At 35.7% G+C, this 19,011-nt stretch overlaps 3 protein-coding genes across 5 annotated transcripts; 2 read left to right on the top strand and 1 right to left on the bottom strand.

Moving 5' to 3' along the window:
- Nucleotides 1-2,287: 2,287 nt before the first annotated feature.
- On the top strand, nt 2,288-8,134 carry LOC132166004 (protein CONTINUOUS VASCULAR RING 1). The gene is made up of 7 exons (XM_059576741.2): nt 2,288-2,588; nt 3,246-3,298; nt 5,544-5,653; nt 6,062-6,229; nt 6,319-6,416; nt 7,405-7,531; nt 7,843-8,134. The coding sequence occupies exons 1-7, from the start codon at nt 2,442-2,444 to the stop codon at nt 7,938-7,940; spliced, it is 801 nt and encodes a 266-aa protein (XP_059432724.1). The 5' UTR covers nt 2,288-2,441; the 3' UTR covers nt 7,941-8,134.
- A 1,586-nt stretch (nt 8,135-9,720) lies between these two features.
- Nucleotides 9,721-10,431, top strand: LOC132165308 (dynein light chain 1, cytoplasmic). Its single transcript, XM_059575809.2, has 2 exons — nt 9,721-10,028; nt 10,127-10,431. The coding sequence occupies exons 1-2, from the start codon at nt 9,891-9,893 to the stop codon at nt 10,268-10,270; spliced, it is 282 nt and encodes a 93-aa protein (XP_059431792.1). The 5' UTR covers nt 9,721-9,890; the 3' UTR covers nt 10,271-10,431.
- Nucleotides 10,432-11,365: 934 nt separating this feature from the next.
- On the bottom strand, nt 11,366-15,635 carry LOC132165305 (uncharacterized). 3 transcript variants are annotated; one of them, XM_059575805.2, is made up of 6 exons: nt 15,414-15,635; nt 15,130-15,281; nt 14,727-14,796; nt 12,883-14,631; nt 12,558-12,702; nt 11,366-12,184 (listed from the first exon to the last, which is right to left on the bottom strand). In XM_059575805.2, the coding sequence occupies exons 4-6, from the start codon at nt 14,626-14,628 to the stop codon at nt 11,559-11,561; spliced, it is 2,517 nt and encodes an 838-aa protein (XP_059431788.2). In that variant the 5' UTR covers nt 14,629-14,631; nt 14,727-14,796; nt 15,130-15,281; nt 15,414-15,635; the 3' UTR covers nt 11,366-11,558. The 3 variants fall into 3 exon arrangements, with proteins under 3 accessions (XP_059431788.2, XP_059431789.2, XP_088367953.1); XM_059575806.2 differs by having other exon boundaries at nt 15,130-15,187; XM_088511827.1 differs by lacking the exons at nt 15,130-15,281; nt 15,414-15,635 and having other exon boundaries at nt 14,727-14,820.
- Nucleotides 15,636-19,011: the final 3,376 nt, after the last annotated feature.

Genomic DNA, 19,011 nt, shown 5'->3' with positions numbered 1-19,011 from the left:
TATTTCCTTTACACAAGATAAGGACATAATTTTTTTAAACTAAGAAATTATGGGGTGCTACTGGTACTATATATATATATATATATATATATATATAAATCTAATATGGGGAATAACTATGTGAGAAAGCTGTCAGTAAAATTAGTTATAGTAGCCTAATGAGTAATGTTGTGAGCATAGAAGTTTGCGCTCCTATCAATCTTGATAGCTAACCAACTGTTAAAAGTGTTGAGTATACTAAAAGTATAAGAAATAACGAGGGCAACTTTACAATATGTAGTTAGGTTGCTCTTTTGGAGACTAAAGTATGATGGTTGAGGAATTTCCTTCAAGGAGGATATGATGACGGTTACGTATTTGGGCAGTATTAATTGCAAAGAGGAAGCAAGTGTCTCTCCTTCATTTAGGTCAAAATAGGGGTGAGGGATTTTCAGGTCTTAAGGGCCCTGTTTGCCAATGGCCCTGGAATGGTATTGTTCTAGGGCCAGTACTGTAGCTTTTTTAAAAAAAAAGAATAAGTGTTTGATTGGTTTTAGTTAAAATGTTTTGTGGGAAAAAGTGAAAAAATATATTTTATATGAAAAAATGTAAAAAATTTGTTTTGTAGTGATTTTTTTTATTTAAATAATAATAATAAAAATGATTGATGTAGTATAAAAAGTAGAGATGTTGAGATTAATTTTGAGGTGAAAAGATTTTTTTTTTTGGATTGAGGGAGGCCCTGGAACAGTACCGTTCCAAGACCATTGGCAAACACACCCAAGATGAGAGATGACGAAGGAATTGATCTGTTTAGATAGGAGCAAGGCATTTGAAGGAGAATCATTAGGAATATAGTTATTTATGGCCAGCCAAATAAGATCAAGTGGCTGCAAAAAGCTGGGAAAGGTGATGGGAGGCAGCCTTAATGTTTAATGAATTAGAAGGCTTGATAATGATTTTGACCCAATGTGTGATATTCAAGCCATCTAAACTTCAGGTGTCCAAAGGCCATGGTGAGAGCCTCCAAATGACTCTTGCTAAAGTGGCAAATGAGGAAAAGATGCTCATATGTTTCAGGAAAAGAGGAGCAAAGAGGGCAGAGTGTGCTCTACTCATCAACAAGGCCAAACAAGTAAGCTAGAGTGGATTTGATTGGGGATGCATTTCCAAAATGATTTTCCACATAAAAAGTTTAAACCTTTGGTGAATTTTGAGATTCCCAAGAATTTTCCATTCAATTTGAAAGAGAGGATTACTGGCAGAAGGGGAGTGGATAAGGGTATAAGCCAAAAAGATTGAGAAGTCTCTTGTTTTACCAGGGGACCAGATTTGTTTATAGGGAGAGGGAGAGGAGGATTTTGAGGATGACTTCAACACTTGGGGGGAGGAGAACATGCTATGGAGGAGGGGGGCATTCCATCAATTAGGGTTTTGGAGGATGTGATATTTGGCTTTCACTGAGGGATCCCTGACCAAATGTTGGTTTGGTGGGGGTGGGTTGGAAAAAATGGGAGCCTTGGGATCCAAGAATCATTCTAATAAACAAAATGTGGGCATCTCTAGTTTGAAAGCACAACCTTTTTTTGAAGGAGGTATTAAGAGAGGATTTTATTTTATTTTATTTTCTTTTTTTTGACATGTTTACACAAGGAGAGAGAAATGAGAATTTAAACTAATGATTTTTGTTTCATGAGACATGGTCTCAACCGATTGAACTACTCCTTAAAGACAGTTGAGAGCGAATAATTCTTTTCCAAACATATGACGGCATTTGGAGGGGAAGGGGGGAGAAGCAACCATGGTAATAACTTTGGTGACAAAGGGAATGCCAAAAAAAGCAGGTAGCACCATATACTATCTTACAAAATATGAAAGTAATTTGTGTTGGTAAAAGTGGTAAGATTCTTTGTGGACAGCTCGGCTGTAGTGATGAGAGGAGTAATATGTAACGAATAAACAATGAATCTAGTAAATTTACAAAAATAAAAATAATAATAATAGTAATAAGTTAAAACATTTCGAAACCATTTATTCTTGAACCAAATTATTATTTATTTGTAAATTTGGAGTATAGGTGTGCCCCATCATTGGTGACAGATCATCAACAACTCCTGCCAGCGCACTACAAAATACGAAAGCCCCAATGTGATTAGTTGCTTAATCCGCCCTTTCAAGACGCATTTTCTCGAAGGCCTCACATGCTTACCAAAATCAACATTATTATTATTTTTAATTATTATTATTATTATTATTAATCCCACGACTGAACCCCACATAATTCAAACTTTTAGAAACAAAGAAATAAAACAAAAGGAAAGCATCAAAGATTAAGAAGGAGGAGATTTCTGAGACTCGTTGCTCATCTGGAGCCAACCTCTTTTTTTCTCTCTGACTTGAACGGGTGGGCGTTGAGCCGTTGAGCGCCTTGAATTCTTTGACACGGCGTCGCTTTCCGTGTTATGATGGGCGACGAAAAATCGGCGATCGTGATGGCCAGCAGAGATAGAGATCGCGAGCTTCTTATCCCGGTGGCCGACTCGGGGGGCGACGACGCGTCCTCCAAGCCCTCCTCGTCTTCCTCGTCCTCGCACCACGCCGGCCGAGAGGTGATCTCTCGTTTTCTTCCTTTGCTCCAGGGTTTTTTAATCTTTGATTGTGCTGTGTTTGCTTCCCTAGAAAGTGACGGAAATGTTTGAGTTCTTGTTTTATTTGTATTGCTTTTCAGTTTGCGTGGAGGTTTTCGAAGTTACTTTCGTTCTCCGTTGACCTGTGTTTCGGATTGTTTTGGATTAGAGCTTTCTTTTATTGCCGATTTCGGGAGTAATCTTAATACTTTAAATGTTAAGCTCATGAACAAAATGAGTTAAACTTAGACTTAGGGGCGTAAATTGTCAACTGGTTTCGATTGAATCGGATTGCTATTGTTATAATAATAATCATTTCTGAGGTTTTTTGCTGAATCAGGCTCTATCTCTGGGTAGAACGAGTTTGTTTAGCAACTGAAACGGTTGAATTAGGGTGCGTGTGGAAATTCAATGGACATTTAACAACTTCATTGTGCTTTACTTGGCATTAGAACATCTGTCTGAGGACAGTAAGGTTCATTTTGCATTCACAAATGGGTTCCACCAATTGAATTATCCTAATTGTAGTAGTTACTCCAACATCTTTTTTGTCTTACTGCTATGAATGGCTGCATTTTTTGTTCTTATATAGCATTAACACTCGTCTGACAATTTCTGTATGCTGTATTCACTTTGTAGACCTTTTACAAAGTTGTTAGGAGCTGGGCTTCAAAAAAGTTCATGACGGGATGGTGCGCAAATCTTTCTTCTTTTTCTTCTTGTAATTTTCATTTCAAAACATGGACAACACACTCGTTACATATGCTTAGCATACACTCATAGGTTCCTAAGGCGCGCATATTCAACACTTCATGTCATGGAATTCTTTTCTTCTTCCTGTTGGTTTACAATATGTTATAAATGACGGAATCTATTAGTATAAATTCAAATATCACCTGTTCCGGAGTAATTGTTCATGGCTTGTGCAACATCTTCTTCATGATCATAGTCTTATCTTGAAATTGTTTGCCACGACATTTTTATTGTTTCTTTTTTCAACATCAATGTTATAGACTCTGGGTTCTGGTAATTACTTTCAACTGGCTTGGTGGTTCCTCTGGAACTTAACAATCTTTGGCATTAAATGATTGTAAATTGACTGGGGTTAAGGGAAAAACAACTTGCTACCTTTTTTTCCCTTCACATATCTTCTCAGTTTGGTACTTCAGTTGTTTTTTACTGTACAGTTGCACTTATCATCCACATCAATCATAGATTTTGTTTGTAACCTTGCTATTTTTGCCTCTGAAATGGAATCTTTATGTTGGAAGTATCCTTGATGATATGGATATGGAGATAGTAGATCTCATGCAGAATAACTACTTGGATATCTTTATTGATGAGAGGGTTTTGGACCATAACTCCTTGGGTATTTTGTTGCAAATTATTAACCTTATTCTAATTATCTAACTCCATGGACGGGAAATAAGAGAAAGGATTCAATCCCGCAATAGGGAAACCCACACTGATACCTTAGTGAGAAAAATGCTATGTGGTCATGGAGGCTGCAGTACAGTACTCGTAGGAGTACTAAAGGCCGAAGACTTAGGCCTTTGCTTTGCTAATTACACTATGCCATTAGGGGCTTTCTCTTCGACACGTATTCGCTCGTGATCGCTTAGATACCCTATAACGACCTAGGGAAAAGAGCTAGCCACATCTGCGCAATTATCGCAAAAGGACTAGTCAATTTGGAGTTTCCCTAAAATTCATTATAAAGCATAATTTCACCAAGTAACTAGGCAATGTGGGGCTTAGCACCCATGATTATCTTTATAAACTACCTACACTATGAGGGCTTCATCTCATCTTCCCAATATGGAACCGGGGGATTATAAACTTCCCCTCTTAAATTCTTGACGTCCTTGTTAGAGCCACGTTATGCAGTGATCCAGTATCACATGACCTAGCGGTACTAGATGACTTTGATACCCACTTGTAACGACCCAGGGATTTGCTAGCCACATTTGTGCTATTACCCTAAAATGACTAGTCAATTTGGAGCTTTCTTAGAATTCATTATAAAGCTTAGTTTCACCTAATAACTACGCAATGTGGGACTTACCACCCATGACTATCTTTATAAACCACCTACTCTATGTGGGCTTCATCTTATCTTCCCAATATTGGACCTCGGGGTGTTACAACCCCTCTTCCATCAATTGGTACTCCCAAGGCATTGACCACATGCCCTAGCATAGCCTTTCCAGCAGGAACATCCACAATAGAGCCAATGCACTTGATAATATCTCTTTCTTTAATAGCGGTATCACTACCAAAGACAAATTCCTACATTCTCATTCTTAAGATTCTAGGCTATTTCTTTTACATCGCAGGAAATTCAATTATTTCTCCATCTTTGGGAGAAATTCCATTATATATATATATATGAACAAATTTGATTGAGTCAAGGGAGAACTCCTTAATAAGTTCCAGCCAAGAAATTCTTCTTCCAACATGTTTGACTATGTTAATAAATTGGTAAATTTAGAGAAATTCTTGGTTTTTGGAAGTTCTCTTAAAAGTTTGAGGCATGTTAGATTTTGATACATTGGAAGATTGAATGCTTTGAATATAATCTAGAGTTCTTTGTTCAATTTTTTTGAAAGATGCTATTTATAAATTGATAGAAATATCCTTCAGTGAGAATTCTTCGAATTCTGTTGTAGTCATAGGAAATGTTGTTTCTTTATTAAATAAGACTGCCTTCCTACTAGATGAACTTAGAATCATAGAAGCTTCAGTTTCTGATACTAGATCTTAGAGCATGGAATTGTACTTGGCAAACTATGTGTTGTGTGGTGTTGTTCATAAATTCTTTAATTATATGGTAACCAACCATTGTAAAAGCTGTACTTTTATGGCTGTGGCTTACTTTTAAGGTATGTGCTTTTTGTGCTTTCTGCTATTAGATGCTTACTCTTAGCTGTTTTGCAGTGTCATCCTATTTCCAATAGCAATTACTTTCTACATAACATGGTGGTTTATTCACTTTGTGGATGGCTTTTTCTCTCCTATCTATGCTCAACTTGGAATTGATATCTTTGGTAAGCATATTTACTGAGAAAACTTTTTTTTTTTCTTCCATCCCTTGCGCTTTGGTAAATGTGTATGAGATGTATTAATCAAAATGCATGAAATTAATTTAAATTGCCACTTCATCAACATTTATTACACTGATTCTCTTTCCGGTGAGATCTTTGTTGCTAAATTTGTTGTGGTTTCTGTGGGGTAAAAGAAAAGGAGAGGAAACAGACTGTTTGTCTACCTAGCTGTACATGTACCTTTGAGGGTTTTTTTAAGTTGTTCTCATTTCATGAGGTGGCTGTCTAGCTTCACGCATTGGGCAGTTTTCTCATGGATCTGAAAATGCGCTTCTGTAATTCTTACTGTGTTTATCAAAATAAATTGAACTTCTTATTTGAAGTTTTCACGTGCTTATGCTTCTTGGACAGGCCTTGGATTTGTAACTTCTATAACATTCATCTTCTTGGTGGGGGTGTTCATGTCGTCATGGTTGGGTGCATCTGTCCTTGGGCTTGGTGAATGGTTTATCAAACGGATGCCATTTGTTCGTCATATCTACAATGCCTCCAAGCAAATTAGCGCTGCCATTTCGCCAGGTGCAGTTTGTGCTCAGTTTCTTGCCCATGTGTTAATGTAATAAGTTTCAATTGGATAATTATATACTAATACGTTCATTATATTACAGATCAAAACACACAAGCCTTTAAGGAAGTAGCCATAATCAGGCATCCACGTATTGGTGAATATGCTTTTGGGTTCATCACTTCATCTGTCATCCTCCAGGTCTGAAAATAATCTATGTTGTGAGATTATCAATTTTTCATTAAACAGTGTCCATTAGTGTCGTGAAACTATTATCACCTCACATTTGCTTGTGAATGTGTGGGCATACATACTGCTTATTAAATTGACTCTGGGGATTTTGCTTAGGGTGCCACACTCTGGCTAACCTGCAGAAGCGAATTCAACAGACCAAATCAATTTGGGTTGTGTTGATTTGGATAGAGGTGTTTTTTTCAGTCTGGTTTTTCACCTCAATATGACTTGTGTACTAAAACTATTTCTTTGCATAGTATTTATTTTGTTTGCATAAACTAAATGTTGCGAAAGCTATATTAATATAGTATTGTTGTTTCTTATCATGCTTTACTCTAACAAACCACAATTGCCTGCCACTCGTACCCAACTGAATCTCCTGTCTTGATTCTGTTACTCTCCAACTTTGTTTAGGAAAATTGCCTATTGACTGCAGATTAATGGTTGACTCTTGTTTCTCCTTCAAAAAGGCCATGTGTGTGTGTCGGTGTGCCAGTCTCCTGGTCCCCTGAAGGTTTCCTTTAATGTTTCACGGTCTCTGGTTTAAGAAAAACAACTCTTTCAGACTGTGAAACTTCACACACGGAATATCAGTCTTTGGTTTTAGTTTTACAGTCTTTGCCCCAGATATGAACTGCGTTGAACTGTTAGTTTTATGTCTCAAGAATTATATTTTGGATGTTATATTATACTGAACATGGCTTATAGAGTTGTGGACCTTGGATATGTCAATGATTCAAGTGTATCGTCGCTAGGGAAAAGTTGGCATTGGTCGATGGTCGCTTAAGTGTATCTCTAGGGAAAAATCGTCATTGATCCATGGTTGCTTATGTCAATGAAGCTTGTCCTCCACGAGTTGAAAGCTGTGAAAGAATAGAATATTGAATAACTGACTAGTTGATCTGGGCTTATCAGAAATTCAAATAGAATTTATAATTTTTTTTAATTAATGCAGAACTATGCTGGAGAGGAGGAGCTATGCTGTGTCTATGTTCCGACGAACCATCTTTACATCGGTGATATATTTTTGGTCAATACCAAGGATGTTATTAGACCAAATTTATCAGTCCGTGAAGGAATTGGTAAGAAATTCATTTCTTTAGACGTTATTTTATGTTTTAAATGTGGACAGAGAACGGGAATTGCTGTCAGCCTGGTATCACCTTCTGGCCTGTGTTGTAACTAGACCCAGTCTGGAACTTTCTCCTAGTTTCACCAGAAGTGCATGCTGTTCATTGCAGCATAGGACAAGAAAGGATTTGAAAATGAAGATACCTTTGCTGTTCAATAATAGATAGGGGTCTTGTAATGAGTTTAAAAAGAAAAATTTCTTTCATTACTCTTGCTATCTATTATAGGTTGATGCGATATCCCCTTTGTTCTTTAATTGCAGAAATCGTTGTGTCTGGCGGCATGTCAATGCCTCAGATCTTGTCAACACTGGATTCACGGGTTATGCCAGTTGATAGAATTAGACCCGACAGAAGCTGAGATTGAAGAGGTTAGATGTAGTAGAGTTGTTTGTTTATTACTTTGGTACAAATTCAGTTGGAGTAATCACAGAATGAATCTGTTGAAAAGGCAGGATTAGATTGTCGATCTGTGGTCAATGAAGTGTCAGATTTCGACCGCTTATGTAACATTGGTTGCCATGTGGAATATAGAATTTAGTGTTTGCTTGGAAATATAGTTTGGTTGATAATTCAGGCTGATAGGATGTTTGTCTTTTCGATTTCGTTTCCCATTTGTTTAAATTTCCCTTCAACTGTGTGTGTACCCTAATCTCCATTGGGGGAATATTCACTTAACTTCCTTGGACATTAATCCGATTTTGTAGATAAAAGGAAGCAGCTGTATTTGTTCAATGTTCACTAAATGGTGTGATTATGCACCTCTACCTACGAAATTTTTATATATATTTGGAAGTGTATGTATACCTTTGAGATCACACACTTTAGGCCTGAGGATTTGGCTTAGGTGTTACAGGAGATTACATGTATGTAGGTGCTCTTTCACTTTCTCATAAAAATCATTGAAAAAACTACATGATATTTTTTGACAGCACTAAAGCCATATCCTAGGTGTAGTCCAACCAAAGTTTGGCTCACGATTTCCCTTGCTGTGGGCCTGTGCACCTCCGGGATTAGTCGGAGCTACCGGTGCCAAATCTAAAAAAAAGTTTGGCTCACGATTTCTGCTCGTGAAAGAGACATGATGAGTACAATGTGAATGCTAAGTGTGGTCGGTATTGTGCAACAACGGCAATGAGAATCAAACACAGCAGACTTCAAAGTCTACAAGATTACACGGCAGACCAATTCAAAGTCTATGCTAGACTCAGAGAGTAGCCCATCACCCAATCTCTAATATTCGATTGGTAACCGGCCTCTCTGCATGTGCCACGTACATTGTAGACCGTTCTAAACTAGCAGTGGTGCTACAAGACGTGGACGACAAATAGTACTTATATTGAGCCGTCAAACAAATAAATATCATAAAAGAATTTATGTTTTTCGGCAAATTTACGTTTATTTTCAATTACCATAATTAAAAACATCTCTTAAAAAAAAAATAGTTAATAAGGAAATTAAACTGAGCCTATTGGTTTCACGAGTTTTTTCTGGTTTTTGCAAATATTGAATCTTTATATAATTATATGTATAATATAAACTTTTATCGAAAAATACGTGATAATACAAGCTATAATCTACATAGACATATGGCTATTTTGAGTAAATTTTTCGTTAATAGTTATCTTAATAATTTATTTGGGAATAAATAAAACTATATATCCTAACAATTTACATAGTTCAAAAGATTTTTAAATGTTGTCTTCCCGTTTGCATGCCACAAGTTCTTTTGTAAACAAAATTGCCGAAAATATTTTGTTTGAGAATGAGTTTTTTTTTAAAAAAAAAAAAAAAAAAAAAATTGACGGCAAACAAAGGGATGGATTTTTGTAAGAATTAAAATCCCCGGTATTTAATTTTAAAGGCCGAATCATAATTTTACTAAATGCTTAATTACATTTTAAAATTATTATTATTTGCTTAATCAAACGGACACTTTGAAGTTACAATTTAATATAAAATTCAAATCACCAAAATTTCCAAAATCTCTTTCAGTTCACCGGGAATATCTTCTATAATTATCCATAAACGCGTACAATTCTGTTTTACTTGCTCCCCTTCCCAGCTTTGGGAGGAATTGTAATCAATGATGGGCGGAAAAGTGGTGGATGCAGACAAAAAAAAGTGACCAAAAAGGTTGGGCTACGTGCCACCCTCAAAGTTCTCCTTGGCTTATAAATCAGACCCTCTCTGGACCATCACTGTGCAGGAGATAGGGAAGCTTCTGGTTAGCCATAGATTCTTGTATTTAGATACCCTTCATATTCTATTGAGAGAATCATTTCTGGGTTTCCAAAAAGAGAGTGAAAAGATGTTGGAAGGAAAAGCTACCATTAAGGAAACAGACATGCCAGAGAAGATGCAGATGCAGGCCATGGCTTCTGCTTCTCAGGCCCTTGATCTCTATGATGTTGTTGATTGCATCTCAATTGCTGCCCATATCAAGAAGGTCGGTATTATTGATTCTTTTTCTTTTTTTTCTTTTTCTTTTTTTCTTGATTTTGTAGTTTTACATATAATGTTCTTCATGGGTTATTTGTTTTTCAGGAGTTTGATAAGATTTATGGGAGTGGATGGCAATGTGTGGTTGGCTCAAATTTTGGCTGTTTCTTCACTCATACACCAGGGACTTTCATCTATTTTGCTCTGGAGACCCTCAATTTCCTTATCTTCAAGGGATCCTCTTCTTAAATTCATATATATATTTGTATATATATATATAGAGGGAGAGGGAGAGAGCTTCTTTTTACATAATTAGATTATGTATGATGCTATTTTGTATAGAAGGTAGAGTAGTCGTTGAAACTGTCCCCATCTTCTGGTTGAATGCAGATATGCCTCTTTAATTTGTAGTTTTTTATTAGAATTAATTAGAGCTAAATTATCTTCTTCTTTTTTTATGTGTTTAATTGCCATTGTTTTGGATAACTATCACTTTTCCGTAGTCAAAGGTTCATCATATTTATTCATGATGATAATCATCGATCGTCACCATGTGCTTGGAGGAATCCTATTGCTTCTTCAGTGCTTGTCACTTTCACTCGGCCACCTCCTCCTTGTATTCATTCCAATTGCTTCAAACTCCATAATGTACGTTGAATTATTAAATTAATTTATTATTATAACCTTATCTCTGTGGTTTAATTTTCATTTTAATTTTAATTAAATGGTGAGATTTTAAAGCATACTATTATTGAGCGTTGAATAGCTGTCATTGCCCACAAGTCATTGCACCAAGTCATACGGAAGAAGATACAGTTAGATTCCGTGACCTTTTAAAACAATCTTAGCACCACATATGGTAGGTCACATGGTTGATTCAGAGGACTTAGGGCCAAGTCTTTTTCTTTTTTTTTCCCCCAGTAAAACAAACAGATTAGATGGTTTTTTCTCGATGGCCGTCAGAGTGAGCAAAGAAGACAGAATGATGTGTCCAGTTTTTTGTGGGTTCTAAAACGTGTCCAATTTTCAAGTCATAGACTAATGTGTTAATGATGTGGCACGTTGTGCGCAGAGTGTCTAATATAGACTAGTTGACTGGATATGACATGAGCTAGAGCTAGTAGCCATGTGTCACTCATCGCCATTAAAAAATTGACCGAAGGAGAATGAAGTTATTTGATAATGGTGCAATGATTTGATAACTTTTAAACTTTAAGGAGTGATTTGATAAAAGGTGAAACCTCATGAATTTTGAATCATTTCTCTTCCCTTTTACCAAAAACATTGTTTTCAGAGAGCACAGAGTATTCCAAACTTTTGTTTTGCTGAGCTTTTTAGATACTAAAAATACTTTTTAAGCTTTCAAACGCAATCTCAAATAGGATCTTAACCTTGTGACACTAGTTGCCATTTTCAACTATCTTGTCTTGTATTAAGCATTGCACCATTGTATATACAGAAAAAATAAAAGCAGTATTAGTACACTGGCCTCTCAAACCTGTCCCAAACAAACATAGAGAATATGCTGAAGCACAAATTATGTAAAGACCTCTTCAATCAACCCATCAAAAAGTAGCTTCTCTATCTCATTCACTACTTGCTCAGCATCATCCGCAGAAAATGCATGCCTCCAATCAAAATCCCAGATTGCATTTTCCACTCCATTGCAACTTATATCTCTCTCCAACATTGCATAAATACCATCTACAAGAAGACTCTCACCAGCAAGATTGCTGTAGCTTCTCAGATTTTCAATTCCCTTACAAACTTCCCCCACCAAATTATCTATTGAGATGCACACTCTCAAGTTGCCCACACTCGCAAGCAACAAAGGATGGCTTAATGTCTGAGAATCTCTAAGGCTTTTACGTTCAATGAGTTCATTTGCACATTCTAAAGAGGGTTTGACATTGGCTTCTACCAAATCACTGATGCCAGAAGGATTCCTCACATTGAGATAAAACAGCTCCTCCGCACGACTCAGGAATGATGGACTGCTCAAGAGCAAAGCTTCAAGATTAGTTCCACTTTTGAAGCTTTTGATATCTGTTCTACTGTGAATGATGTGATTGTAAGCTTCCTCTGCAGTTTTATCATCTATTTCATGTTTGGGGCTCAGTGGTATGACATCAGAAAGAGAACTCTGGCTATTACTGCAATGCTCTACAATTGAAAAGAAAATAGAGTTACTTAAGTATAAAGGTGATGGCAGGTTTAATGCATACTCTCAAGTCTCTCTAAATTTGGAGTTGTTCAATGAAGCATAATACTTTCATTATATTATATCTCAAGCATTTTTGTCTACAAACCAGATAAGAAAAAACATCAGTTTTTTTAACTAATGTATGTATGTATCCATGTTTATGATCCAGAGTCCCAGACATGTGGGAGGCATAAAACATGTAAATATAATATAATATGCATGTACTTCTAAATAGCTTTCATATGTAATCATTCTTATTTCTAGAGTATCACCAATTCACCATAGTTAAGTATCAGATTTTGACCATAGCATAATCAACCTATAGTATGTTACCTTCAATATAAGATTCAGAGGCATCTATGTCCTCCTCTAAAGGAAGTTGACCCGCAAGAGAAGTGTCAGTTCTTATCATTGGAGAGCAATTTTCACTCCCAAGATTGATCCTCTTGTCATCTTCTTGGGATCCAAAATTCTCGATCTGTGGAAAAGAAGACTGCCTTAATTTTCACAAACCAAAAAATCTTCTTCATTCACAGGTCAGTCATATGGCAAAAGTTTGGTTACTAGGTAGTATTTCTCATACTTAAAAATCCACATCAATGATTTTTAAATTTTAAAGCACAAACAGAAGTTTCAGAAAGTCATTAGGAAGACTCACAACTGATTTAGCTGCAATAGGCTCCCTGACTGGATTCGTCTTCTTCAGCTGATTCTTTTTCTGATCAGTGGAACTAGAAATTGTAGTTTTTGTTGTGAGTTTTGAGATGGATTTTTGGAAAGCACTTGGTCGTCTAGTAATCTGGTTGTTTATGATGTTCGATCCGTTTTCATGCTTTCTTGGCTTTGTGGAGGCCGCCTTCGCTTGATCTTCAGATTTCAAGACGATTTTAGCTTTCACATTCTCCATCTCTGATGGTTTCCCTCTGGCGTTTTGAATCTTATGAGCTTTCTTGTCGGTTGCCTCTTTTTTCTGCAGTTTCTGATCTACAAGTCCAGTAGCTTTCAGCTTATTTGAAGCCTTTTCTTTGGACTTTACTTTTTTCTCTTCTGGTTTTCTAACTACTTCTTTATGTTTAGTGCCTTCTTCTAAGCTAAGCGTTTTGGTTGGAGCCTCTACTGCTTCCATTTTTCTATGCATTTTCTTGGAACTCAAAGCCCCTTCTTTGTGAGTTTTGGAAGGAATAAGCTTTTCTTTTCTTTCAACTTGTCTGAGCATCTTTTTTGTGTTCAAAGCTTCCTCTTCCTGAAGCACTGGTGTTTGGAGCTCCTCCATCAAAGGTTTAATAAGAACAATGGGCGGTATCTCATCAATCAACCTTTTTTTGGAATGATAGGACTGAGGAGGCTTGAGCTCTTTGACAGAGTTGCTTTTCAGAAGTCCTTTGAATTTCATGGTTTCAAGTATTTTCTTCAGTGTCCTTCGCTCTGAATCTGCATTAGAATGGGGCTTCCTTCCCCTAGGCCTATCAATATCAAAGACAGCCCTTCGTTGATTCAAATTTCTCTCACTCTCTAAATGTTTCTGGAGAGGGGTCCGCAATGGTTTTGAAGGGAGATCTTCTAGGCCCATAAGCTTGGCAATCAAATTTGGGGCTTTTTCCTTCGTCTGTAGAGCTCTTGATGAAAAAGCAGGGTCAATAGAACTAAAATCACATGGATGAACCATCAAAGACTGGTTTGAGCTTGTGGTAGGGATTTCTGAAGCCGAGTCTAAATCTCTTAGATGAAGATAACCCATTTCTTCAATGGTTGGGTTTGGCAATATATTCTGCCTGGCAAAGCTGTCTCTGATCACTTCCCTAAGCGCCTCAATGTGATCCCTTGAAGACCCATCGGCCGAAATCCGTCGCTTTTGAAATCCCCCTGAGCAATTTTGATCCCCAAATTCACTTGACTGTTTTCTGTCAATCCCCACTTCATCAATTCTTCTCCTTTCCAATTCCGACTTCTCATTCTGCTTCGTTTCCAACCGAGTCATATAATGTGATGCTTCTTGCAACTTCCCTAGCATGATTAGAGACTCCTGCAGATCAAGAGCTCCTTTCAATAGATCTTCTGCAATATCTTTAGACTGCCCATCAAATCTCACTCCTTTAGTCCATGAGTCAATCATCCGGTTCAGCTTCTGGACTCCTTGTGAGACCTCCATGAGTTGGAAGGAAGATGGACTATGAACTTCTTCTTTGAACCCTTTTGAGAGATGCATCTCCTCTTTCTCTGCCTTGTACTCCATGGATGTATCTGAGGAGTTCTTTGGTGTACTTCTTCGGCTTTCAATCCTGCGGTCCATTTTCTGAGAACTTGTCCTTGATTTTCTCATTGTCTTACACTCCACAACTCCTTTTGGATCGTTACATCTGACAAATGATTTATACACTGCTGATTTCAGGCTGCCTTGAGGCATATTCTGCCGACACAAAATTACATTGACAGAGTCAGATGTAGCTAATATTTTAAGAACCAAATCCGCCAATCCCAGTAAAGTACTTGTAGAATGCTTACATGATTTGCAGTATTCTAACCAATCATTTGCAGGGTTGTCTGCAACAGTCAAAAATATACTTGCTCGGCGCTGGTGAATAAACACACACAAACAAATCATAAGTTGCCGCCAATGAAATAAACGACAAGTAATGTCAATAAACAATGAATGTATCATTCTCTTCCTGAAATTTTCAAACATGAACTAATAGTATGAAATTCCATCATTTTTTTTTCACTATTGAATTGATAAGACGGCAAGAACATAACAAATTGGAAGCATCAAGCATGATTATTATCTCTTCATGAGAATTGACACACAGATTCCCGAATTATAACATAAAGCTAATGGAAGATTTACAAGGACTTAGCAAATTGAAAGCAAAAACTTCCATCAACCCATTAAAACTTCAAGCGTACTTACCTGAGTTCATAGGTTGTTCTTCCCCAGCTTTGATCAACCAATTCTTATGCTCTAGCATCTATACAAACACATGATTTCCTGACGTCAGAGGTTGTTCATTCTCAGCAATGACCAAAAATTCTCTCTCTCTCTCTCTCTCTCTGCCTTAGCACCTATCCAAAACCAAAACAACAGAAAGACAACAAAGAGCAAACGCAGAACCCAGATGAGCAAATGCATGAATAACAGTTACTCACAAAAGCAAAGTTGATCAAGACCCAGAAACGGTTTGAAAGAAAACTCACCTGCAAGTGAGCTAGGAGAGACTTAGATCCTCAGAGCAGGAGCATAACAGTCGGTGCATTGACTTTTTTTACAGGGTATCATGGGACAAGGAAATGGTTGAGAGATTCTGGTTGTGATTAATGGGAACATTTTGGTCAAGCCGGTGCGCGTGTTTCAGGGTGCCAAAGAGCCAAAGCCGTTCAAAAGCATGAAGAGGGAAGGTAGGACCAGAGAATGGCAAGTTGTGCTGTGAACTTAATGAGAAACTACCTCTGCCACTTAGTCATGCTAGTTTTATTATCTATTACTTTTTTATTTCTTTATTTATCATTTATTCTTGTAAGGGAGCGCTTGGATCCTTTACTGACTGTCCCTACCTGACTGTCTACAAACCAACAAAAAGATTTTTTATTTTTTTTATTGGTCTAGCTAGGCTGGTAGAGACTAACGATTATTAACGGTTAATAAATGTTATTAATCCCTAACTAGCAGTAACTTTTTCTAATTAACTGTCTAAGGCGGTACGGTTAGTGGTAGTAGGATAGACGAGGCAGTTAATAATTGCCTACCCGTATATATAATATATATTAAATATACAAAAAAATAATATAACAAAATGACGTTGTTCTAGTGTTTCATACCAAAATGACTTCATTTTGGCATAGGGTTTCATACCAAAATACTTAAAACAGTTTCAAAATCGTCTAAAACAAACCTTAAAGTAGGCCTCAAAATATGGTCAAAACACTAAAATAGGCCCAAAAGACCCATATCGGCAAAGTGGTTAATGTGGTGGAGTTTGAGCTTAAATCACTCACGTTACTTAAAACTATAAATAGCCTGAGGCCAGTGCGGTTAGTGGTTGTCTCTAACCGCTAATCACCACCGTCTGTACAACCTTAGTTTCTAGCTAGTCTCTTATAATTAATAAAATATTTTTAAGAATGCTTAGATAATTAACAACTATAAAGATTTTGGAATATATAATTTATGAAAATAGAGCCTCTAAAGCTAATATTTAAATAATTTGATTAATGTTTTGTTTAACAGTATTTGAAACAAACAACTCTTTATTCAATTTAGGAATGAATCGCATAATACATTTTCAGTTGAGTTTAGGGTTTGAACTGTATTTAGGTTTCAAATGTGTTTAAGTGTGTTCTTAAAAAAAAAAAAAAAAAAAGGTAAATCCACTTAAACCCCTCAAACTACCACCTCAATGACAATCTACCCCCAAACTATTAATTAGGACAATTTACCCCCCAAACTACTAAAACAATAACAATGTACTCCAAATTTTAACAAAATGACAAAATTATTCTTACTAAAATAAAAACAAAAATATTAAAATTTATTTATTTATTCAAAATTTTAAGGGTATTTTTGTCTAATTGAAAATTCTATAGGGGTAATTTCGTCATTTTGCTAGCATTGAAAGGTAAATAAAAAATGCCAATGCCTTCTTGTTATGGATTTCTGTTTATCAAATTTAAAAAAATAAAAAAAATAAAAAATTGTATGATTATATACATTTTAAGAGGTCAATGCCTTATTGTTATGGACTCATGCTTAAAAAAAAAAAAAAAAAAAAGGTAAGATTATATTTTATTTCACTTCTTGGCCAATATCAATTTAATTATGTCTTCCATATGTAAACAAAGACTTTAATAATTCATAGAAAATGTATAAAGTATTTCAATCTTTGTTATCTGTAGATCTATATGTAAATGGTTTAGATCAATCAAACACCAACCAATACATATAAAAATATAAAAGTTCTTATCGATCTTAATTGAACTCCACAATTTATCCATATATTTATTTGCTTCATATCAAAATATCTTGTTTTTTCTTTTTAATAAAAAAAAAAAAAAAAACATATTTTGAAGCCATTATCAGACATAAATGTTGGAAACCAGTTTTAAAGGCAGTCACAGGAGTCTTGCAGCATTTCCCATTCATTGTTGTTTGTTTTTGGTGCTTCTCATAAATGCAGTTGAATCCTCGTCACTTCTTTTGTTTCCTCTTTTCACCGTTAACATAAATAGTACATGGTCCAACTCATTGTCGGAAGCGAAGTTAAATAGATTCGCTCATTCTTTAATATGGAATAAAAATATAATTTATAGCATTATTAAAAAAATGTATGTACTTTTCTAATTGGGCCAAAAAATAAATAACGGCAAAGTAATTTGCTCCTTAGATCTTATACATTATGGGTGATTCGAGTCCTTCTTCTCTTTTTTTTTTTTTTTTTTTTGAAAATATGAAACTTTCATTGATGAAATTTCATGAGCATAAAGCTCTTACAAGATAGAGCATACAGCTCTGAAAAATCATAGTTAAAAGCTATAAAGGTTACAAAGTCATAAAAATGATTTCAATCTTCTGCTAACCCATATACAATTACATTTAAGGAACAAATCTGATTCATATATATTAGATCTAGGACATGGGTAGCTAAAAAAAAAAACTAAAACTAGAAACTCAAAATTCGGCCATGAGAGTTAAGCCCCCACATCGATCTATGACATCCTTAACCCCGAAGGTCAGGACAACAAATCCATCCTCTACCCAAAAGCTAGGACAAACAAAATAAAAAACAAAAACCATTGTCTTTAAATTCAGGCTCAGTTTGTTAGTATGTTTTGCGGGGTTTTATTTAATTTTTGTTTGAAAAAGTATTTTTATATGATATGAATAAGTTGTTTGTTATTATTATTATTTTTTAAACAAAAGACAAAACAAGAACTTTAACAACCGGAGCAAAGTTTTCATTTACCTAAACTATTAAATTACATGTTTTAAAGATATAATAATAAACTTTGTTGAAAAATCCAATTTAAAGACAAACTTTGTCCACTTTTAAGGTTAAGTTAGATTTTGAATTGCATTGATCGTGAGCCGTTGGTTTTCAATAATTCAAATTTCATTTGGTGCAAATTGTAATATGTAAAAGGCCATATATATATTAGACAACAAGTAGGTTGAGAGCCCTGGATCATGGCCGTCCATTTATCGGTTCTTGTCATAAAACTGTATATAACCTGCAGGCTGATTATAGACTTGTCCTTAGCCATGGGTTCAATGGCCTCTACAATTGTTTAAATATCCCATTTCTTTCAAATGCCTCTATAATATATTTTTCCATCCAACTTGACTGCTGATTTAGACCAAAAAAAAAAAAAAAAAATTGACATTAAAACTTGAAAATAGGATTCAAGTTGACGTTAGTTAAACTTCAACTTTTTTTTTTTTAATTAATTATTATTATTTTTATTCAAAAGGATGGAAATGGGCGATTAGTGTAATTTTTTTTCTTGGGCATGACCATTGAGGTTCTCACCCGCTCTGAAATATTCGGTTTGAACCATAATTAGTGTCTGAAAATGTGAGTCCGTCACCATAACCTTACCAAAATGTGCAAGCCAATAAAGCTCCTTCTTAGTAATATCTAGTTCACGCAACTACTACCACAAGCGAATTTAAACACGTGATCACTAAAAAGAAAGGAAAAAACTTAACTCCTACTACTTTACCAACTCGACTACCACCGAGGTAATAGTTAAACATCAACTTGATATTGATATTTTGTTTTACAAATTGCATTAATATTCT

This window comes from Corylus avellana, chromosome 11 (assembly GCF_965113065.1).
Source record: "Corylus avellana chromosome 11, dhCorAvel1.hap1.2, whole genome shotgun sequence".
Taxonomy (NCBI): domain Eukaryota; kingdom Viridiplantae; phylum Streptophyta; class Magnoliopsida; order Fagales; family Betulaceae; genus Corylus; species Corylus avellana.
This window is presented reverse-complemented; position numbering and strand designations above follow the sequence as displayed.

Bases quoted from the DNA above. Each gene is read 5' to 3' on its own strand.
- LOC132166004 (XM_059576741.2), top strand. From the start codon at position 2,442: ATGATGGGCGACGAAAAATCGGCGATCGTGATGGCCAGCAGAGATAGA. The intron at 3,299-5,543 runs GTGCGCAAATCT...GCTGTTTTGCAG, and splicing joins AAAAAGTTCATGACGGGATG to TGTCATCCTATTTCCAATAG. The intron at 6,417-7,404 runs GTCTGAAAATAA...TAATTAATGCAG, and splicing joins CTTCATCTGTCATCCTCCAG to AACTATGCTGGAGAGGAGGA.
- LOC132165308 (XM_059575809.2), top strand. From the start codon at position 9,891: ATGTTGGAAGGAAAAGCTACCATTAAGGAAACAGACATGCCAGAGAAG. The intron at 10,029-10,126 runs GTCGGTATTATT...TTTGTTTTTCAG, and splicing joins TTGCTGCCCATATCAAGAAG to GAGTTTGATAAGATTTATGG.
- LOC132165305 (XM_059575805.2), bottom strand. From the start codon at position 14,628: ATGCCTCAAGGCAGCCTGAAATCAGCAGTGTATAAATCATTTGTCAGA. The intron at 12,703-12,882 runs GTGAGTCTTCCT...TCTTTTCCACAG, and splicing joins CTATTGCAGCTAAATCAGTT to ATCGAGAATTTTGGATCCCA. The intron at 12,185-12,557 runs GTAACATACTAT...TTTCAATTGTAG, and splicing joins CTCTGAATCTTATATTGAAG to AGCATTGCAGTAATAGCCAG.